This window comes from Pogona vitticeps, chromosome 3, assembly GCF_051106095.1.
Source record: "Pogona vitticeps strain Pit_001003342236 chromosome 3, PviZW2.1, whole genome shotgun sequence".
NCBI classification, from domain to species: Eukaryota; Metazoa; Chordata; class Lepidosauria; order Squamata; family Agamidae; genus Pogona; species Pogona vitticeps.
This window is the reverse complement of record NC_135785.1, coordinates 123653128-123677295: the sequence shown is the minus strand read 5'-3', so window position 1 is coordinate 123677295 and position 24168 is coordinate 123653128. Positions and strand designations below refer to the sequence as shown.

Genomic DNA, 24168 nt, shown 5'->3' with positions numbered 1-24168 from the left:
CACCCAAAGCTCACCACCTGGAGGATATTCCCCTCATTCTGAGACAAGACAGACACCCATGCACAGACCGCCTCTATGGCTACAAGTGGAATAAATTCTAACGTTACACATTTGCATGTGATTTGCCAGACTCTCCTACTTCCCTAGCTACTATCCTGGCCTTTCTCCTGTATCTTGAGCACCAGGGCCTTCCCGTCTCCTCTATAAAGGTCTGTCTTCTTGCTATTATAGCACACCAACAGGCCAGTCACCCCTGCTTCTGTTTTTTCACACAACAGATGGTTAAGAGGTTTCTCAAAGGTCTTCATAACGCCTACCTTGACATTTGTTTTAGATTTCAAAACTTTATTTTAGACAAACCATCACATTACAAACAAACAATACAGTTAACTGTTCATTTTACTTACTAAATATTTTAACATTCTAAAGTGCAGCTATTCACACTATGTAACAAAATTACACTTAATCTCGAATCCCCATTCCATCCTAGAAAATTACCTACCAACAATCTGAGCAATCTAGATTATTTCCTAAATCATGTGACTTCTCATTTAGTTCATTGGTGTATTTTGATCTTTTAGTTTGAACTATTCTAGCTAGAAGGTTTGAATTTTTATTACTATAGTCAACAAAATTCCTCTTAGCATATATCAAGTCCCTCTGAACCTTTTCTAACTCTACACTTTCTAATTCCTTTCTTTTAGCTTGAATCTCTAATTATTTTTTATTACGGTATCTCTATCTATAAAATACTTACTTTCTAAATCTTTTAATGATTCTTTTTTATATTTTCTTTTCTTGATTTTTTAAATCTATAGGATCCTCTCATAATTACTTTCATAGTGTCCCATAACGCTATTATTTTATTCCCACCTGCTTTGTTAATTGAACATATTTCCAACCATTCTTTCTTAACTCTATCCATATTGCAGTCTATTCTCCATCTCCTAGACAGCATCTTAAAAAGCATCTTAAAAAGCAGAGACATCACATTTCCAACAAAGGTCCGTATAGTCAAAGCTATGGTTTTTCCAGTAGCGATGTATGGAAGTGAGAGGTGGACCATAAAGAAGGCTGACCGCCGAAGAATTGATGCTTTTGAATTGTGGTGCTGGAGGAGGCTCTTGAGAGTCCCCTGGACTGCAAGGAGAACAAACCTATCCATTCTGAAGGAAATCAATCCTGAGTGCTCACTGGAAGGACAGATCCTGAAGCTGAGGCTCCAGTACTTTGGCCATCTCATGAGAAGAGAAGACTCCCTGGATAAGACCCTGATGTTGGGAATGTGTGAAGGCAAGAGGAGAAGGGGACGACAGAGGACGAGATGCTGAACAGTGTCACCGAAGCTACCAACATGAATTTGTCCAAACTCCAGGAGGCAGTGGAAGCCTGGCATGCTCTGGTTCATGGAGTCACAAAGAGTCGAACACGACTTAATGGCTAAACAACAACAAACCTATTTTGCTGAATACATGGAATACTTTAAGTCAACTAGCATTTAAATTTAGTAACATTGGGAAACAATTTAGAGGATTTTGTGTTTCAAGGATGATTTGGCAAAAATAATAAAAAATATTAAAATATTTTACTTGCCAAAGAATATGTTTTTGGGTCCCTCCCAAGCTACTACTGAGGTCTTAGGTTTAATCCTTCACCGCCTCCTTGAGTCGGAAATGACTGGACAAATTGTCAAGTGAAACCTTTACCTTTTATTTTTAATTAATTAGTTAATTAATTAATATGCCACCCACACTACCCAAAGGTCTCTGGGCGGATTACAACATTTAAAATACAATAAAATTTAGAACAATTAAAATACAATTAAAATATATATAAAAATTGCCATTGGACCCACAGCTAATATTATTTCAATTAAAAGCCATCTGGAACAGGAAGGTTTTGACCTGGCGCCGAAATGTCATCAGCGTCGGCGCCAGACGAATCTCAGTCGGGAGGGCATTCCATAGTCTGGGGGCAGCTGCCGAAAAGGCCCTTTGTCTACAAGTCATCCCTCTTACCTCCTTGGGGGACGGCTCTTTCAAAAGGGTCCCCTGGCTAGATCTTAACTGCTGGGTAGGCTCATATGGAAGGAGGCGGTCCTTCAGGTATCCAGGGCCCAAGCCATTTAGGGCTTTATATGTCAAAACAAGCACTTTGAATTGGACCCAGGCAGCAACTGGTAGCCAATATAACTTATACAGAATTGGCTTGATATGTTCCCTGGTGGCTGCATCTAGCTGTGCAGCTCGATTCTGGACCATTTGCAGTCGCCGGATCGTCTTCAAAGGCAGCCCCACATAAAGTGCATTGCAGTAATCTATGCGGGATGTTACCAGTGCATGTGTAACTATCATGAGACTCCGCTCGTCCAGGTAGGGCCGTAGCTGGTATAATTTCCGCATCTGAAGGAAGGCGCCCCTGGCCACCGAGTCCACCTGGGCTTCCAGTGTTAGACTGGGGTCCAGGAGCCCCCCCCCCAAGCTGCGGATCCTGTCCCTTAGGGGGAGTGTAACCCCATTCAGGGCAGGGAAATGGCCCTCCAGCCTGTCCGGTGAAGCACCCACTAACAGCACTTCCGTCTTATCAGGATTAAGTTTCAGTTTATTAACCCTCATCCAGTCCATTATCAGGTCCAGACACAGGTTCAGCACAGAAACTGCCTCACCTGGATTGGTGGAAAACGAGAGGTAGAGCTGAGTATCGTCAGCATATTGCTGACTCCTCAGCCTAAACCTCCTGATGACCTCTCCCAGCGGTTTCATGTAGATGTTGAACAGCATGGGGGACACCCTCTGGACATGGTCAGCCAGGAAGGAGCGAATCCACCGTAAAACAGTGCCCCCAACTCCCAACCCAGCCAGCCTATCCAGAAGGACACCATGGTCGATGGTGTCGAAAGCCACTGAGAGGTCCAGGAGTATCAACAGGGTCACACTCCCCCTGTCTCTCTCCCGGCAAAGGTCATCGTACAGGATGACCAAGGCAGTCTCTGTACCAAAACCCGGCCTGAAACCCGATTGAAATGGATCCAGAAAATCCGTTTCATCCAGCAGTGCCTGGAGTTGCCCGGCCCCAACCTGCTCCAACACTTTGCCCAAATAAGGGAGGTTCGCCACTGGTCGGTAGTTGACCACCAGCCTTGGGTCCAGGTTAGGCTTTTTAAGGAGTGGTCGAATTACCGCCTCTTTCAAGGCAGTAGGGACCACTCCCTGTCTCAGGGAGGCGTTCACGGCCTCCTGGATCCAGGTGCGAACCCCCCTGGTTGATCTTCCAGTTAGCCAGGATCGAGCGGAGTGGTGGTAGAACGGACAGATCCAAGCACCCTGTCCACATCCTCAGGTCTCAACAATTGAAACTCATCCATTAATACTTGACCTAAGCACGACACACTGGACACATCCTCTGATTCTGTAGTAACTGCGGAGTCCAACCCATTGCGAATCTGAGCGATTTTCCCCTCAAACTGGATGGCAAACTCATCACAGTGAGCTGATGAGCAGTCCAGGACCTCCACCGGATTTCCCGGTTGAAGAAGATCCCGGACCACCCGAAACAGCTCTGCTGGATGATATTCTGAGGCAGCAATACGGCTGGAGAAATATTGCCGTTTCGCCAGCCGTATTGCCACGAAATAGGCCCGATAATGGGCTCTAAGTCGTGTTCGATCGGACTCCCAGTGGGATTTCCTCCACCTGCGCTCCAGCCGTCTCCCCTCTCGCTTCATCGCCCGCAGTTCAGAAGTATACCAAGGAACTGTCTGGGCTCGGTGAGCAGGGAGAGGGCGCTTAGGCGCAATCGTGTCAACTGCCTGGGTCATCTCCCTATTCCATAGAGTGACCTGAGGTTCGACAGGAGCGCCGACCATATCAGACGGATAATCCCCCAGAGCATTCAGGAATCCATCTGGATCCATTAGTCTCAGAGGGCGGATCATCTTAATAGATCCCCCACCCTTTTTAAGTTAGTGACAAAATAGTGGAGATTGGGTAGAACAGAAAGTTGACTGATCTGATGCTGCTTTCATTGTTGGTTAACAGTAGCTGGCTTTAAGTGTCACCTCCATCTTGCTGAGGGGAAAACATATCCATTGTTGTTTTCTATGTCAGATAAAGTGGGTAGTGATTATATTTCAAAAGAATGGGGAGGAACTTGGCTCCCTCCAATTTATTTATGTCATTCTGTTCCTTATGATATTTACAGGATTCTGGAAAGCCACGTGCCCACCAACTTGTGCCAGTCCTCTCTTGGTTTTTGTTAACTCAAAGAGCGGAGACAATCAAGGAGTAAAATTTCTCCGACGATTCAAACAGTCACTAAATCCAGCTCAGGTGTTTGATTTAATGAATGGAGGACCTCATTTAGGGTAAGATGTTTTGCTTTCTATTTGGCATTGTACTTTTTTTTAACGAATCAGAAGGGAGTGTTGCAACATAAGCATATTTAAATCATACCTGATTCCACTGATGTCCTTTTTGTCATATTTTAATGCATCGGTGGCAACTTCAGAGTTGTGGATTGTAAGGCATATATATTCTGGAATGTTGTAAGAAACAGAGGCATTAGCAAATGCTGGCTGAAATCCAGTAGTAAGTTGCAATTTAAATAGGCCTGTTGAATCAATGGAACTAGGGAGCTTCTGAACCTGAAAGCGGGGATAGGAAGCTTTCAGTTCATTTACATCAGTGTTTCCCAATCTTGGGTAACCCAGGTGTTCTTGTACTGCAACTCCCAGAAGTCCTGAAGGCTCCTAGGAATTGCAGTCTAAGAACACCCGAATTACTCAAGGTTTGAAGCAACTGATTTACATTAAATATTTCTGGTACTGGATCTGTTTTACACCACTGTAACTTTATCCCAACTGGATTTTGTCTAGTGTCTTGTGTACTGCTTGCTCTCTCCTTTTTGACTTCCAGTGACCCTGCTGTAAAAATGCAGATGTGTTTTACTTTGGCAGGTGCCAACTCTTTTTAGGTACATGGAGAGAGAGAGAGAGAGAAGTAACCAAAACCCAACACAATAAATTTGGATTTTATATTATATAGAGTTTTAGATTATAGAGTTTTATATAGGATTTAGTTTCATGCAAGAAAGAAGGTGACCAGAGTTTCAGACTCAAATAAAGTCAGCTCAACAATAGAAAAGAAGGGAATTATATTTACAGGGCACAAATACGTAATAATAAATGTGAGGAATAAGACTGAGAAATTCCCATGCCAGGGATGGTTTGACCAGCAATACTGTCCTGACGCCACCTTGGCTAAGTTACAATAACATGTGATTTGCAGAGACACACATATGTGTTAAAGTCACTAGTGGCGCTTTCTCATAGCCTTACCAAATTTTAATCAACATGTATTAAAAATGTCAAACTTGATGAGTTTTACTTATAAGGAAGAGAAGTAGAAAGGCATGTTTTACAGCAATTCTCTGAAGTACCCACCTTTAGCGCTTTCATCTCTCCCAATGCCTTCTGATTATCAAAGAGAAAGTGTTCCTTTCCTGGGCTCCTGGATATGCCATGTTTAATGTACATAAAGTAGTACAACTTCCCCCTGCACAAACCAAAGTGAAATATATAATCAAAATTTATATATAAATTTTTCATAAATTATGTATTACTCCCACTCTCCATTAAGGTGTTGTTGTCTGGAAATGCAGATGTTTCCACAAAATCATTTTGTTGCTTCAAAAGAAGATGGATTTTGTTGCTTTCCATTCTCCCTTGTTTCTTTCAAATGTTATTTATTTCCTTTCGATACCACTTCTCCCTTTTTTCCTAATTATTGTCTAGCTTTTTTTTTCTTAAAATTCAAGGAAAGGAACAGATATTTATTATCAGGTTAAGAACCTGGGGAATAGATGAACAAAATCTAAGTCAGTGAAAATGAGGTACTAAGAATTTGGTAATATAGAGAATAGCACTGTTTCCCCTGCTTGCAATAATGGACTTTTTTCTATGAATTGTATCAGCTTTATTGGCTGCCCAACCCACAGAGGAATCCTGTTTTTATTAATTTGGCCCCAATGCAAACATTACATTCAATAACAGTTTTTGTTCTTGAAGATCATTACTGTTAGTGCTGTTATCTGGCCTTCAAGAAATTGTGTTAAATTTGAGAATTTCCATTTTATAAAATGGAAACAGTCTTTGTGCGACATCCAAAATGACTTTTTAAAAGAGCAAGTTGGCCCCCCCCCCCGAAATATGCTACAGTAATTTCATTTCTTCTACTCAGGTTATATTACCATTGTTACAATACTTATACTGTGGCTGTCTGTGAATCATAATATAGAAAATGTGTTCTTTTTCAGTTTACGATTATTTCAGAAGTTTGACAATTTCCGAATCCTTGTGTGTGGAGGAGATGGAAGTGTTGGGTGGGTGTTGTCGGAAATTGATAAACTCAGCTTACATAAACAGGCAAGTGCTAGTTTCCTTTTACTGAGAAGAGCACATAAACTAAATCTGCTTTGAAAACAAAACCAAAGAAATCACAAATACTGTCAAATGTTGCTTTATAAACTGAGTTTCAACAAAATCATTTCTTACTTCATTTTAGTGTCATTTGGGAGTATTGCCTCTTGGTACAGGAAATGACCTTGCCCGTGTCCTTGGATGGGGAGGGTCATGTGATGATGATACACAACTTCCTCAAATTCTGGAAAAATTAGAACGCGCTAGTACTAAAATGTTAGACAGGTAAGATCTCCCCCCTCCCTTTCCCTTATATTTCTTATAACCTCCAAAATAATTGATCTTGAGGGGTTAATTTGGTACTTTTCAAGATTGATGACTTGGACATATTTAATTAACTTCCTTCAGGTGGAGTATAATGTCATATGAATTGAGATTACCATCAAAGCAATCTATACTTCCTGTCACACCAGAAGAAGAGACTGAGGAATGTCAGGTGAATGTCAATTTTTGGATGTTATTAAATTATAGCTTGGGTAAAATGAAGTATAACTAACAGTACTAAAATAAAATAAATGAACAAAATACTTATTTAAAATAAAAATAAATAAAATAAATACTATCCTATACATGCCTGCTCAGAACTAATTTCCACTGAAGTCAGTAGATTTACTCCAATGTGTATGGCTGCAACCTAAGAGCTACATCAGAGTTATGGTGGGAGGTATGACACAAAAAATGTGAAATGGAGTTCATGTTAGACTATAATAATTATATTATTCCAGCTTGCATGTCAGTACAATATATTGCAAAATATATTGATGATTATTTTCACTGTTAACTGGAATAATTTTTTTCTTATTCATTTGCAAATACATCAGTTACATTTTTATCTTGTGATTCATTCGAAGAACTTCAAGATAGTGAACACAGCTTCTACAATTTTAACCTCACAACAGCTGGGTGAGGGAGGTTAGGCTCAGAGAGACTGATGTGATTTCATCACCCACAGTCACCTCAGTTTTGAAAAATATACTACAGTATCATTATACAGTCATGGCCAAAAATATTGGCACCCTTGCAATTCTGTCAGAAAATGCAACCCTTCTTTCAGAAAATTGTTGCAGTTGCAAATGTTTTGGTACTCACATGTTCATTTCTTTGGTTTGCATTCAAACAACACAAAAACACAGAGAAGAAAAGTCAAATCTGATACAATCCCACACAGAAACCCAAAAATGCACTGGCCAAAATTATTGGCACCTTTAACTTAATATTTGGTTGCACCCCCTTTGGAAAAAATACCTGAAATCAACTGCTTCCTGTAACCATGAATGAGTTTCTTACTCCTCTCTACTGGAATTTTGGACCAGTCTTCTTTTGCAAACTGCTCCAGGGCTTTCAGATTTGAAGGATGCCTTCTCCCAACTGCTGTTTTGAGATCTGTCCACAGGTGTTCTGTTGGATTCAGATCTGGACTCATGGCTGGCCATTTCAGAATTCTCCAGCGCTTTGTTTGCAACCATTTCTGAGTGCTTTTTGAAGTGTGTTTTGGGTCATTGTCCTGCTGTAAGACCCATGACCTCTGGCCAATATGTTGCACCCCAAAATTCTTTGGTAATCATCAGATTTCATGATACCATTCACACAGTAAAGCTGAATTTGGCACAAATGTAGCAGACAGACCACTCTTGGTCTATGCCAGATTTGTGGAAGTTTGGACAAAGGATTTTTTACTTTTTAAAAAAATATTATTTTTCAGTTGTGCTATAATCTTTGATATTAACAATTCATATCTGCTCCTGATCTTGGTTTGACATAGACAATATAACTTCTTTGTCTACTACTTCCAGTTATGTAGTCTATTAGATTTGTTTATTGGCCACCTGTTGATGTCCACATCTAAAATAGTCTGTTAGACTGACTAAAGCATTTATTTGCAATAAATAGGCTGTTGCTTTCATTCATTTCTGACTTCTAGGCCAAATTCTCCAACAACATTTTGTTCTGCTTTGTTTCCTACTTCTTCATTGCAGTCACCTGTGATTGTCAGTACATCTTGTTTTGATGTTCTTCATGGATGATTGCATGAAAGCTTTCATTTTTTTTCTTCTTCAGCATTTGTTATTGGAGCATAGGCTTGAATGATGAGTATGTATGTGTGCCATCAAGTCAGTTCTGATTTATGGCAACCCTGTCTAGGGTTTCTAGGTATAGAATACACAGAAGTGGTTTACCATTGCCTGGGCCTGTCTTCTGGGGGCATCTTGAGACTGTGCAGCTTGCCCAAGGCTACACAGGCTGGCTGTACTCGCAGGAGGCTCAGTGGGGAATCACATGCCCAACTGCTGGCTCTGCAGCTAGATACGTAAATCACTGATGATTGTGTTAATGATTTTCTTGCTACTGTTGTTGTTGTAGATTTGTTTATTTTTATATTTGGTTATGGGATTTTAATGCTTTTCTAGAAGATGGTCAAACTGCATAATGAAAACTTATTTAATCAATCAACCAAAATGCTGAAATAAACAAGCGTACTTATTTGTTTATTGGAAGAATCATCAAAGGCTCTCAAGAATGGAAGGTTTCACAGCCTCTCCAAAATCAAAGCAGAGTGGCAGAATTCCTCCATTGCAGAAGAAACCTCTCCATCAGTTGTAGGGCCAGGATTGTAAAGTCTCTGCTTTTACTCGCAGATGCACTTTTCACTGATACATGCTTGAAATGATAACTGAAGGAGGCCTATCTTATGATTGTATGTTGCTGGTGAGGTGATTTTGAGGAGAATAAAACGTCAGTTTTTTTGTTTTGTTTTAATCATGTTCAAGCAGATCCTTGAATGCATGCAGCCTGCACAATTTGGGCTGTTGCATTGTTAACAAGAAAGAACAATTTTACAAAGATTTAGAACATTGCTAGATTAATAGTAGGCATCCTTCAGTCTCGAGAGACTGTGATAACGTGCTCTGTATGGCGGTTAAGATTAGATTAAGAATTGCTAGATTAAGAAAGCAGTAAAAGCACATGTATCTATCTAGCATTCCTATAAACACAATAGCTTGAGTTAAGGGAAAGGATATATATATACTGTATATCCTTTTCCTTATATATGTGTGTGTGTTTGTGTGTGTAAGATTTTTTTTCCAAATACAATTATACGTAAAATATGAAAATCTTTTGCTTTATTTCCAGATGTCGGTATATGAGGATTCCATTGCTGCTCATCTGTCTAAAATCCTTGACTCTGATCAACATTCTGTTGTCATATCATCTGCCAAGTAAGTTGATTAACTGGTGATGTAGAGTATAATGTTTTGAAATTTGTACTGTATCGGGCATCTTCAGCAGAATGCACATAAGCATGAATATTTTACTGCTAATTTAAAATTTTACTCCAAACTACTTCATATTTTACTTACAATGGACTGTAGATGCTGAGGGGCAGATACTTCCAATAAATTCATATTCAACATTACAACAAATGGAACTATGTATATCCTGTTTATTTTTGCATAATCATGAAATTCATGTCAGCTATGGAAGAATGTATTTAAACTATAAGGAACTATTTTCCTAAAATATGCCTCTTTTAGATATAAATACTTGAAGACAGCATACATAATAATGAAGCATATTGACTAATGCAGTTGTGATTCCTACTTCTTAATTAACATTCTCATTGCCTTACTCTGTGAACTACAGTGATTTTAGTGACTTGGACTAATTTTGTGCTAGATTAAAAACGAAGAGGATAAGCCATTCAAACATAAATCCTTAGGTAGTAACGTTAATAGGAGGGGGCCCCAAATTCAGAGTTTGATAATACCTTTACCAATAACAATAGCTTGCTGTAGTTATCAGGTCACACAGCCTGCTAGATGTTTAGTCCCACATCATCATCATTGTTGCAGAATTCTGACCTGTGGTTGTGATGGAGTGCTTTTTCAAATTCATTGTGAGCAGTGATGAATCTAAACTGGCTAGAAATGCCCATATGTTTACTTTTTAGATTCTTATTGTGTTTGAGAATGGTTCAAGTGGAAACAACTGACATTGAGGCCATACATGGGCATTTAGTGTACTAATGTTTGGCAGATTAATCCAGAATGTCATTCTCAAGTATACAAGTTATATGCCAGTAATATTCAGCTCCTCTTCATAATACTGGTAACTGGCAAAAAACATTATAGTGGCTCTTATTTTCATCGTATATATAATGGAGTTTACTTAGCCGCCAAAGGTGGAGAGGTTGGCCTGCAACAGATCATAAAGAGAAAGTTAGTATTTTATGTGTTGCAGAGAAAAATATAACTTGGATATCAGTATTTGCAGTGCTTTTGATCAGATTTAAAAGCTTTGAAATTTCAGGCATTTCTGTTCAACTTAGAAAATGGAACCTTCATTTTCAGTCTGAGACCAGTAAAGCAACAGATGGGCTGTAATAATCTGTTGTGCGTGGTTGTGGAGGGGGACAGTCTGTGGGTTCCTTTTGTCATGTCTGGCTGCGCTTCCTTCATATTTGGGGGACCATTGATGACAAGTGAACCAGTGGTTTCTTGGCAGGAGATTGAGGACAGCAGTGTGCAGAGGCAGTACCTCCTTTCCCCACTAATATTCAGAACTATCTTCAGAGATCTGAAACTCCCATGTTATCTGTTCTCTCTTCTCATCTACTCATCACTGTATCAAATGCTGCTATAGGGTATCCTCTTCTCCTTAGAGTGATAGAGTGTTTGAAAATATTCCAATGCTCAGAGTGTCTGTTCAATATTAATTCCTTTCCCCTTTGTTTTGGCATTTCTGTCTCTTTCATAAAAGGATATTATGTGAAACTGTAAAAGGCTTTGTTGCCAAAATAGGAAAGACCTGTGAAAGACCGGTGGAAAACACAGAAGCTGATACTTTAGCCATTAAAGTAAGAAAAAAACTTCCTTTTTTAGGAAAAGTGCTTCCCGACATTCACACTGCCTTTTTTTGCATGCATTCAGAAAATGTTTCTGTAAATGATTGGAACCCAGAAGTTCATGTTATTTACATGTGTATTCTTATTTGGTTTCACTGTTTTTGTACTGGTTTTCAATTTGTTTTAAGCTGCCATGAATTTCACTTTTAAAAGAATAACACATTAAAAAAATAACTAGACATCTGTTTCGGGTTCTAACATAGCATTAATGAATGCAGCTACTATAGGCTTTGTTATGTACATTTTTACCTTTGCTCTAGAGTGCAAAAGGTCTTGAGACTTTATTTTCCACAGCAGAGATTTTATAAAGGGCAGGAAACATTAAGAAGCCATTGAGTAGATACTATAGAGGTAGTGAGGTCAAAGGGAATACCTTGGCACTGTCATTTTGGCTGTGTAAGAGAAGCAGCTATGCTGAATGATTTTAAAATGCCTTACACAGTATTTTTAACTGGGAGAACCTGGAAGACTGAATTGTTATTTAGAGCCATACTTTAACAGGAATATCACTTGGTGTCCTGACAGAGCTTGGAAATACTACTTTTTTGAATTACTTCTCCCAGAATCCTCCAGCAAGCATGGCTGCTACTGGGATGAGAGTGCCTACCTTACATTCATTGAAACATTTGAAGTAAATATCACAGTAATTTTCCCATGCTTGTTTCCAGTTTTGGTGTGTGTGGGTTTTTTTTCTTTTTTCTTCCCCACATATAATTTAGCAATTTTTTAAAAAAAGTTGAGGTAATGGAGAAGGCAGAGTCCTGGGAATACATTGCTCCAGACTTACAAATATAGAGAAATGAATCTCTGCCAGATAATATTTACAGAATCCCATTATGGCAATTGTCTGTCCTGTTCCCTTTAAGTTTGCTGAGAAGGGAAAGCTGCAAGATGGAACAATATTGTCTCTGTGAGAAGTATCAATGTTTTTTGACCCATTAGCATTCCTTTAAATAACTGGTTCTTTAGGCTCTAAAAGATAATTTATTCCTTTTTGTGTTTCTGTACTTTTGTTAGTGTTCAGAACTGAATGAGAAGTTAAACCTGTTGCTTCAGGCTCTTCATGCTGAAGCCAAGGTAACTCCTGTATTACCACGGGTCACTCCCCCCATTGCAGAAGAACCTGAGGAGTCATCAAGTGAAGAATCATTGTCTGATGTCAGGGAACAAGTGACAGAGAGCAAGACAGTATCTCCCACACACCAGACCTTCAAGCCAAGGGAGCAGTTAATGCTCCGAGCAAATAGTTTAAAGAAAGCCTTAAGACAAATAATTGAGCAAGCCGAAAAAGGTGAGCCTCCAAAAATTTGCTTGTGATACATTTTTGCTGACATAAAGGGTACTTGTAGATCTAATATTAAACTGTTTTTTTTTAAATAAAAGTTTGGCAGCCTTCAGACATAAGTCTCAAACATGCTGCAGTGTTGTTATAAGACATGATTTCCTGTAGGCTTGCATGTTTCCTTGGCTGTCTCCTTTCATATGACTAGAAAAATGGGATTTGGATGATTTATTCTCATTTAAACTAAGAACAGCCTATTATTTCATCTGAACCTAACACAAAGTATTTGAACTAGAGTTTGTTTTATTCAAACCATAGATTATGAATGTGGTTTGTTTTTAGTACACCATAATTAAGATTAATTAGGATTTGGGTGATAGTCACACTCCCTCAACTTGGCTGCAGGTCAGCCTCACAGGGTTGTGAGGAATAACATCAGGAAGAGGAGAGGTTGGTGCATTGTCTTCAGGTCATTGAGGGAAAGGTGGGATATAAATGAATTCCTGCATTTTATTTTATATGATTTGTAACTTTCATAAAAGGACACTTATTTTAACCTTTGTAGCTTAGATTAGTCCAAAAAACTTTCTAAAAAGGAAATAATGAACATAAAATATGTTTATAATCCTTGCAACATTAAATTATCTTTTAGAGAGAAATTTTCTTTTTTTTAAAATGCTCATTATTTTAAAAAGAAAAGATACCTCGTTTCTGTTATTCATTGGCAGAAATCCTATTGAGCAACTATGCTTGCATAACTCAATGTTACACAACCAGTAATGCTCATTGCATCAAGGTGAAGTAACTTATGTCACATAACACGTAACACATAAGTTATGATTTCTGAAAAAATGTATTTTAAAATGCTTGAACAATAGTCATAGCTCAGGTAATTTATGTCAACTGCAACTTAACTATGAAAACTTTATCATTAACATTTTTCTTATGGATTTCTTCATCTTGCATAAAGAGACTCTTTCTGTTAGGTCCCTTTTGTAACTCATATTTAGAGTGCTTTCAGCTTTTGGTCCAAATTCCACTGAAGGTTTGTTGTATGTGCATGTGGCTTTTCTTTTGTACACATAATTCGTCATTAAAAAAAAAAATTGAACAGGCAGCGAAGAACAGTTTTCTGAGGTTTAAAACCAGGAACAGAGACATTTACCAAGAACTAGGCAAGCTGACATAAATACAGTTTTTAAAAAAAACAGAGAATAGCCACAGGTTAGATAGAGGGTCCTTGGAAGTTATTTTCATATGTATAGCTAAGTTAGCAACCATATACCCCTCTTGAGTGAATGATACTCTTGAAAATATCTTGTACTGAAAATTAAGTACTGCCTTGATAGTCTCTCACTGTGAAGGAGTACAAGGAAAAAACAAGTTCAGCTGACAAATACAAAATTCTTCACACAGTTTTCCAGCTAAAAAGCAAGTGCCTGAATCCATCTTTATATTTAAGAAGGAGGTAGTAATCAGATATCCACCAATAAATTCTTTGTCTTTTAAACTTCTATGACTGTTACTTAGTGCTACAAGGTAAAGATTACCAAATTGCATATTTATTTGGTCTTATAGTTGTGGATGAACAGAATGCTCATACAGAACAGCAAATAAATCAGTCACCAGTAGATTATAGTAAGGAATTAGAGGAATCCAAAGAAGAAAAAGATGAAGATGCAAAGGAATCTGAGTTGCATCCAAGTAAGTAACCAGAAAACAATGACTGCATACTCATTCTAACCAAAAGTGGAAGTTCATTTACTTAAACATAGTTTTATATATTTAAAAATAAATGTGGAATCTGTGTGGTCCTAATTATGTCACTCTGAAGTAAATCCTACTGAATTCAATGGAACCTACTCCCACAAAAGCAACCTGAATGTATAAACCAACAATAATAAAAGATGCAAAAGAGGAGTAAAATATTGGCCAGTACCCTGCTGCACAATTGTGCCTGCATGTCCTTTTTTGGAAGGACATCATGGGCCACAGCAGTCTGTTATTAATTAAAGAGTTCCTTTTTCAATTTCAGCATGTGTAAAAGGAACTCTAATTAGCAGAAATATGCCATGGCTGGTGATGTCACTTCTGTTGTTCAGGCAGAGCTACATGGCAGGATACTGGCTAATACATACTGTAAATAGAAAATAATATACAATTTTACTAATTTATCTACATGTATGGCACCAATGAATTTTAAGCACTTCATGTAAGTTATAATGATCCATGTTGTTTTGATTTGATTTGCCATTAATTTACTTTTCCAATATGTAAGTATATTCCTGTTGGGAATCAGACAACACTGTTTACACAGGGCCAAATCCAATACAAGACTTCTGTGGGAACAGCGGAGTCATTAGCAACAGGGCATTCTCCCCTACATCCTCCTCACTGTGCAGCCTGGGGGCCCTGCCTAGACTATCTCCTAGCCATTTGTTGGGCAGTTCTAGGAGCTGTGGGGTGAGTGGAAGAGGAGGAGGAGTGCTGTTGTTGTTGCTGCTGTGGCTGTGCTAGTGTACTGGATTGGATTTAGGCCACACATTTGCTTCCCCCCCTCCCCTACATACTTGTTGGAATTTGGCTGGAGTTTTCATAAAAGCCAGCAAAGGATGATCTTCATCGTGGTCTCTGTGAATCACACATTGAATTATTCTATGCTTGTGCAACAATATCTGGGGACTTCTGTAGGTTTGTAATAACAGAGGATTCCACTCTTTCTCTTGACTAGATATATCCCAAAGCTGCTCCCCCCTCAGGTTCCTTTTCTGCCACTGAAACAATGTCAGAGGAGCGTCTGGAACACTTGTTGGATTTGTTGATTATGATACCTTCTTTATGGTTAACCTGTATACTGTATAGTTTCAACCCTCTTTTGTCATTCTTGCCTTCTTAAACCTCCTCCCCCATAAGAGTTGTTAGCTTTGGTTATTGTGTTCCTTGCCCTTTTTGTTTATGATCCTGACGGGCCCATTTAAGTGATGTAATTCCTGCTCTAATAAGATTTTTCTATCAGATGGCCGTTCCTGGTACCTTTACTTGCTCAATTTGCAAGTTGCACTTCGCAATAGACAACTGAGATTAAAGTTGTTTCTTTAGGAAAGGTCAATGTGGATTCAGTTGTTGCGTGGTCTACCAGCTCCATTCTGGAGACCCCAGAATGTAAAACTCCTTTCAAGGAATCCTGAGAACTCATAAAGTTCTGCAGCAACTAGAATTACAGTCCCATTCTGCTCAGGACTTTCATCTAGAAAGACCAATCCAGAACAGTCAGTTTGGAAGGCAGTGACATTGTGTTGACATTGAAGTCACTGGTGTCAGGATTGACCAGGAAGAGGCAAGCTCCAGAGGCCAACCTCTCTAAGGCTAAGAAGCTAAAGGAGAAAGATAATTCTTAGCCAAGTAAAGGGCTGGCCCTCCTTGTGAATAGCAAGTCCTACTACACTGCCACAGCCCTGAGGGAATCAGTCTAAGGATGTAGTCTGCTTAGGTTCTGCCTCCAGCACTCCTATCCCATCTTCACCACTGCCTCAGAACTGGTGATCCTCACTGCTTGATCACAGTTGTCAGACTGGGCTCATCATAGATGATCACAGGCTACTTCCTTACTAAGATCATCACCTCAACTGCGTGAATACCTGCATTTGATATACCGTCTTTCATCAGGAACCAGACTCAAGCTCCTCTTGCCAAGGGCAAGACCTGTACCAGGACAGCAGATCTAGATCAGTATTGACAGCAAGGTCTTGATTCTCGCAGACTGGCTTTATCTGCTGCTGTATCTGGAATCCAGGAGTGCCCATCCAGGATGGCCCACCTTTCCCAAGCTGGCTTAGAGGCCAACATCTGTTCAGAGTCACCTACCTATTGACATTGCGTAGTAGGGACTTGTATTCACCAGCAACAATTTATGGTTGGCAATAGAGATGGGAATTCTGTGGTTCAGTGTGGTTCTGCCACGTAGCTTCTTCTGTGAGCACCCCAGCTTCCCAGCTCTGACCTCTCTGACAAGTGCCCACTCAGGCAATGGCACAGCTTCCCAGCCCTCCCTTCTGCAGCGGGTGCCACAGCAGTTTGTGTCCATCTGTACGTGACACTGATAGCCTGTCAGGTCTTCCTATGTGGCAATCTTTACGACCCCTGGTACTATAGGTCACCCCTGATCAGTATTGATGTGGTTGACATTGCCGATCAAGTCCCTGATCCCTCTCACCCAGTGATGGAGGTTCACATCAAGTGGCTTGCTGTGATGGTGTGCTACTCCCCTTTGGTCCTTGTTGGATAAGTATCCACAATAGTGGAGTTCAGTTGTAAATGTAGCTTTCTCTTCTTGCACTTTGTAAAAGTTCTCAGTCCTTCTAGAAGGAAGGGGTAGAGTGGATGGTTTCGGCCATAATTCCTTAATCAAGTCCACCAGGGATAGAAATGAGATCTGAATTGATAGTTCTCCATTATGTTGTACCATGTCGAACACAGGGTCAGCCTTGGGAAGTGGTGGCTGCAAGACTTCTATGCAAAGTGACTGAACCATACAGAACATGAAGTCAGGAAAAGGCTTGGTATCCTCAGAAGGAGACAATGGGTTGTTGTTGCTGACCTTGGAGTCAAGCAATGAGAGGAAACGTGAAGAAGCTATAGAAGACATATTTTCCTCATCTGAAAAGGACAAAGCCACTTATGTGGACTGGCAATCTGTTCTGTGTTTTTCAGGTATTGATCAGGAAGTGAAAGCCAGCACTCATAATCAGTAATAGTAGTTTTGATGTCCCATTTTTTTTTGTCAAAGTAGATACATCAGCATTTTGATTAAGGCTGTGGGGTCAAATAATACACCCTTAATGCTAGCACAGTTCCTGTTGTTTGCAAACAAGCCTGGACATTGAGGCACCCCAATATTGAGGATATAGTGTTTACACTTTTGTTGGTGTTAAATCTCAACTTCCAAGTAAATTGGAATAAGTCACACCTCAAAACCATGAACAACATCCAGCACTGCTGACCCCAAAACTTCAAGAGCATATCTACCCCTGGAGATAATTTACAAAATTGCTTTTAGCTTTAATATTTTCTTTTAATGATGTAATCTGCCTTGGGTCCTTTTTAAGGAGAAAGGTGGGGTAAAAATATTCTAAATAAATTAAATTGTAAGAAGCTCCTGATCAGTTGTGAGCAAACAAAACTTTTTATTCTCATTTTAAAGGTAAGGTAAAGGTTCCCCTTGACAATTTGTCCAGTTGTGTCCGACTCTAGCGTGTGGTGCTCATCCCCATCTCCAAGCTGTAGAGCCAGCGTTTGTCTGTAGACAGCTTCCATGGCCATGTGGCCAGCACTACTAGACACGGAACGCCGTTACCTTCCCACCGTGGTGGTACCTATTTATCTACTCGCATTTGCATGCTTTTAAACTGCTAGGTTGGCAGGAGTTGGGACAAGTGATGGGAGCTCACTCCGTTGCGTGGATTCAATCTTACGACTGCTGGTTGTCCAGCCTTGCAACACAGAGGCTTCTGTGGTTTAACCTGCAGTACTACCACGTCCCTTTCTTGTTTTATGAGAACCCAAATATTGCCTATCCGGCATATAACAGAAACTGTATCTTTTAAGAGCACCACGGAGTTCATTTCCAAATGAACTAGTCCCAGCCCCAGTCTTTTAGGGCTGGGGATGGTGGAATTCCACCTCCTCCATCATCTCCAACATGCCCCTCCAGCGTGCAAGGCATGGGGTGTTACAGCAAGGATGCCAAATGCAAGCCTGCAGATTTCCCTGTACTCGGGTAGCTTCAGTGCCTACCAAGCCAGGTCTAGGATGCTCCTCCGGGGGGGTGGGGGGTGAGGCTGCAGCCATGGTCTAAACTAATGCACCTCCCTTGATGTGTTAGATTTCCATGTGAATTAGCCATTGATATTACCTGTCTTCTTTCCATCACTTACAGCTCTTCACCTCTTGGATGTGCATCAAGCATTGCCATTTTATGTGTCCAAAACAATTCAATGGCTTAGCTATTTGTATGCTATCAGGACCCTAGACAGGGTCAGCTAGCTTTACCGCAGTGACTGTCAAAGTAGCTAATAAGTACCATTCAGCTCTCTGTGCCTATTCAGCAAAGGAGGTGGCAGCCTTTATGGCATTCCTGAGAGGTGTCCATCTACCAGATATTTGTTGACCTGCTGCATAGTCACACCCTCTCACTTTTCTGAAGCACTATAGAGTTAACAGTGTGATGTGCTACAAAAAAGGCAAATGCTGTTTAGGGCTGCGTTAATAGAAGTATGGTTTCCAAATCCCATGAGGTGCTAGTCCCCCTCTATTCAGCACTGGTTAGGCCTCACCTTGAGTATTCTGTCCAGTTCTGGACACCATACTTCAAGAAGGATGCTAACAAATTGGAACAAGTTCAAAGGAGGGCGACAAGGATGATCAGGGGGCTGGAAACCAAACCTTATGAGGAAAGGCTGAAAGAATTGGGCATGTTTAGCCTTGAGAAAAGAAGACTGAGGGGTGATATGATAGCATATTTCAAATATCTGAAAGACTGTCATACAGAGGAGGGGCAAGATCTGTTCTCGATCATCCCAGAGTGCAGGTCACATAACAATGGGCTTAAGTTAAAGGAAGCCAGATATCGGTTGCATATCAGAGAAAACTTCCTAACTGTCAGAGCAGTACGACAGTGGAACCAGTTACCTTAGGAGTTGGTGAGTACTCCAATACTGGAGGCATTCAAGAAAAACTTAATCACCTGGCAGATATGCTTTGATTGTATTCCTGTGTTGAACAGGGGTTTGGACTTGATGGCCTTGTAGGCCCCTTCGAACTTCACTTTCCTATGATGTATGGGCTAAACTAATGCTTCATTTGGCAGAGTGTGCTTTTGTCTTTGCTAGCATGACTTCCCTCCCACTGGTAAGTGATCTTTTTAGTCACCCATTGTGCGATTTACAGAGACCGCAGTGAAGAACAACAGGTTACTTGCCTATAACAGTAGTTCTTTGAGTGGCCATCTGTGACTTCACACATTCCTTCCTGCCTTCTCTCTACCTGTCACTTTCTTCCAATTACTCAGCCGCAGATGATGGGGAACTGAGATGATGGAGCATACCCCATCAAGGAGAGAGGATGGAGTCATCTGGTATTTGAAAGCTCTAGAAGTTTTTGGATATTGTTGTTCAAACACAGAAAAACCTAATGTGTGAATTCACAGATGACCATTCAAGGAACTATGGTTACAGGTAAGTAACCTGTCCTTTTTGCAGAAATGTTACAACCTCGATTGAAAAACCTGTGCAGCCTGTGTGAAGTGTCAAAGGCTATTTGTTTTCCTAATAAAATATATGCATATGATTTGCATGTTATGTGTAGAAAAGCCATGTACAGCATGTTGTTTCTCTTGCTCTGAACATTGAAATTTACTTTCAAATCCCCAGATGGACAAAGAAGTCGCATTCCTCCATATGCAAGTTCTTTTTCAGCCACAACCTGTACAACCAACAAAGAAAACCTTCCAGTACTAAACACAAGGATAATTTGCCCAGGTAATGATTTTTTTATAATTTGCAGCTAGTCCTTTCATTGACTGAGAAGATACTTTGGTGTTTCGTCCCAGGATAAATCAAAAGGCTTTAATTGTTTAATAGAGGTAAGCACATTGCTCCATTTTTAAAAAGTATCTGGACATTATTTGAAACTGTGACTCATTAGAAGCAGCAGTGTTTAATTTGCATCTCATGTGGCAATAAACACCACTTTTTAGATGCTTTTAATGTGTTCAATGCTCAAGAAAATACGTGTGTTCTCACACTACAGGGCTTGTTCATAAATAAGCCAAGAAGAAAGGAGTTGAAATGTAAACAAAGAATAACTGAAAGTACAGTATCTATGTATCTATGTGTATATGTGCAAAAGTTGATCTAATGATGTGTAATGACTTACAGAAAAATCCAGAGAAAGTTTTTATGCTTTAGTGTCATTAAAACCAGTGGGAGTTATGGATATAGCAAATAATTTGAATCCCATTGATGTTTTCCTGTCTTTTCTCCCCATGGGTCAATCTACACAGTATTTGTGTTATTTAATGTACTAAACTTGGGCTGACACTGTTGTAACTACTTTTTTTTCTTTTTAAAAAGCATTTCTGGTAAAAGAAATACTACATTTAAAATAACATGGAGTTTGAGCCTGTATTTTCTCGGTATTGCAAGCTAGTTCTTTCAGAGTCCAAAATTTCTCTTAATGAAACCTTCCTTTAAAGACATTTTAAAAATTGTTTTAATTCCTCACGGATGAGACTCCTGACTGGCCTTTTTGGCCTATTTTCTTGCTGATATGTCTCCTTCCAGTCTTTTCATTTCTTCTCATTATATTCTTTGTGAATTAGAACCTCAGTTCTGTAAAATGCTACAGTTCTGTCTAAAGGTGCCAGAATTCATTGTGGACTGTTTTGATTGATCTATCCTTCTGTAGAAAAGCAAAGAAACTGTGATAGCCTAAGATGACAAACAAGGTGTATATATTTGTTTCATCCTCTCCACTGATCTTTTCATTCCCAATATTTACAGTTGAAAAATAAGACATTTTGGAAAAAAATTGAAAATGAAAATCACTTCATGTAATGCTTTTTTAACATTTGGAAGATTACTGAATTATTTTCAAGGCAAGGTTTTAACTGTCCCATTTCCTTAAAAATTATTTCTGATAATTGTGTAAAATAAATCTGCAGCATTAGGTAATTACAACATCCATTTCCCCCTTTTCCCATCAGGTCTAAGAGCAGGTCTAGCTGCCTCTATTGCAGGAAGTTCTATTATCAGCAAAATGTTATTAGCCAACATTGACCCATTTGGCGCTACACCTTTTATTGATCCTGATCCAGAATCACTGTAAGAAAAATAATTGTTTAATTTTTGCTGTTTTCTGTTTCTCAATTATTTCACTTTCTTATTTCTTATAATGTATAAAATTAGCATAATTTTATAATATTAATGTCCAGTAAAAAGAAAAAGAAAAATTGAAATGACCTTTGTGAATTCAGAAGTCTACAAAACAGAATAAAGTGAAAACTGTAATCAAAATCCAAAAATAGTGATATCTAGTCAGAGAGGGCACAGCTTATCTTTCTATCATCCTAGAAGGCCATATAGATACAGTGTCCTTCAGTTAGGCTGGAGCCTTACTTATTGTTCCCCGAAAATTCCCTGTCAAACACAGTCTTAAGAGCAAGGGGGAGACAGAGTTAACCAAAGTTTTGTCAGGAGGCTTTTCATGCCACTTTCAAATCTTGCTTGATGAAATCGCAAAAGATGTTCAAAGAACATTGGAAAAGATGAAGTACTGAAGTGATACAGCCTCAGCCCTGTGAGTTGGTTGATGCTACAATATGGTGGAGTCATCATTACCCCCATGCACACCATCTTCACATCCAATCTCATCTGATTTTAGAAGCTGAACAGGGTTGGGCCTGGTTAGTACTAGGATGGGCAATGCCACTGATATCCAGGCCATTTTAGGAAAGAATGGTATTTATTCCTAAAATGACTGGCCCAGCAGGCCGAGGTGAAGAGGCAGTCCCGAAACCAGCAAAATCAGGGAGCTGGACAGGGGACAGATTGTGTTTGTCTTCAGTGTGGAAGGAATTCTCACTCTCGAATTGGCCTTCTCAGTCACACTAGATGCTGTTCCAAGACCTCTATTCTGAGCACATTACCATAATCTCTCGAGATTGAAGGATGCTTACTTGCCTGGATATCAGTGGTATAACAGCTGGATGGCTATATCTGCCAGTCAGAGTTGATAATAATGGGTTAAAATGACCAGTGATCTGATTCAGTATAAGGTCATTTCTTGCATTCTCTGTTTATTCTTATGTATGTTGCAAAGTCACTAAGGAACTGTTCACCAAACATTTTTAGCAAGGATGATGCCCACAAGCAGGACCTTGTGACACAAGTGAAGAATTGGGGCATATAGTTCCGATCTTGAGAAAATGACCAATTCCTTTTTTCACAAGTTCAGTTTGGAAGCATATGTGTTTATTCTGATGGACATTTTAGTATCGTGGCCAATATATACAGTACCCCAGAAGTAAAAGAGGGTAGCTAAGAAAAGGGAAAAGGGAGAAAAGGGAATTTAGATGCCCTGACTAGCAGAAAAACAACTCTGCAATTAAGAAAGTATATGCAAGTTATATGCATGTATATGATTAATAAAGACACAACAACTGCATTATATCTCAGCTGCATAATATAAAGTGTGAGTTGGACTTTCACCCTTACATGGAGAACCATCCCTGGATACAATCCAGTGTCACCTGCCAGGGATGCTTTAGCTGTGGATTTCCTGTTATAGCAGGAGGTTGGGCTCAATGAGCTCTGGGGTCCCTTCCAGCTCTACAGTTCTTTGCTTCTTATGTTTTCTGACCAAAATATATATAATTAGTGATGCATGAAATACTTGCTTAGCACTATTCTATTGCTATTAGATGGGAGGGAGTGGAACTTGGAAATAATGTTTAGAATGAATGTGTGAATATAAAATCCATTGGGTTTTTTGGACCAATGCCAGAAACTGCTCTCAAAATCCAGTGTTTTTTTTTTTAAAAAAATTAAAGCAACATATTGGTTGGCATATTACTTCACCTCCTCAAAAGGAGAAACATCTTTCCCTTCGAAAACTACGTTTACAATGGGTAGTCCAATCTTATGACTCTAAACTACAACATCCAGAAAGATTAGTTGACAAAGCAATAGAGGCTCCTTGGCTTCTGAGATTTTCTATGTAAGACTATTAGGAGCCTCAAGGTTCAGAACTAAATGGCCATCTTGGATGAAGTAGAAAGGCTCTCAGCCAGCTTCTAACCAGGCCTACACATTCACTCACTCTTTACAGTGCTATGCCAAAGAAGAGTACTTAGGAGTGGTAAGCTGGCTCTTTACAGGATAGTGGTTTTCAGCCTTGAGATTCCTGAGGAGCTTAGACTCCTAGAACCCCTGAGAAACACCATAGATTCTTGGCTGTGTTAACTAAAGGCTTCTGGGTGTTGTAGCCAAATATTTTTATATGACCAAGGTTGGGCTACGGAGTATAAATCTAGCTTTGAAACAAAATATAGGTGATCTTCCCTTTGGAGGGGGAATGAATTGACACGTGCCATCTGCAGAATTGTACTAGATTAATGTTTATTTAAGGCGTTGATGACTATAAGATACATTTTAGAGAACGTGTAACATCCCAGACTCTGGGACAGAGGAAGAACCACACTAATAATGGGACAAGGGGATAGCACAGAATCAGGTGAAAAGTTAGAAGTGTGCCATTGTCTGCATAGTTACACATATGGTAGTTACAATCTACCCTTTCTATGTTACACTTACTACATGATGTACATTTGTCTACAGGGAAGGATATTCAGAGAAGTGTGTCATGAACAATTATTTTGGCATTGGATTAGATGCAAAAATTTCCTTAGAATTTAACAATAAACGAGAAGAACATCCTGAGAAATGCAGGTAA

The 24168-nt window shown here is 39.5% G+C and overlaps 1 protein-coding gene across 3 annotated transcripts in view; it reads left to right on the top strand.

Moving 5' to 3' along the window:
* Positions 1-24168, top strand: part of DGKH (diacylglycerol kinase eta) — a 162022-nt gene that overhangs the window by 89544 nt on the left and 48310 nt on the right. For all 3 annotated transcript variants that reach the window (XM_020804270.3, XM_020804272.3, XM_078390713.1), the window contains exons 9-19: positions 4201-4363; positions 6313-6421; positions 6561-6700; positions 6824-6911; positions 9608-9693; positions 11234-11330; positions 12396-12669; positions 14239-14364; positions 20088-20195; positions 21422-21539; positions 24054-24164. In XM_020804270.3, the coding sequence (XP_020659929.3) occupies positions 4201-4363; positions 6313-6421; positions 6561-6700; positions 6824-6911; positions 9608-9693; positions 11234-11330; positions 12396-12669; positions 14239-14364; positions 20088-20195; positions 21422-21539; positions 24054-24164 (1420 nt within the window). The remainder of the gene's footprint in view (positions 1-4200; positions 4364-6312; positions 6422-6560; positions 6701-6823; positions 6912-9607; positions 9694-11233; positions 11331-12395; positions 12670-14238; positions 14365-20087; positions 20196-21421; positions 21540-24053; positions 24165-24168) is intronic.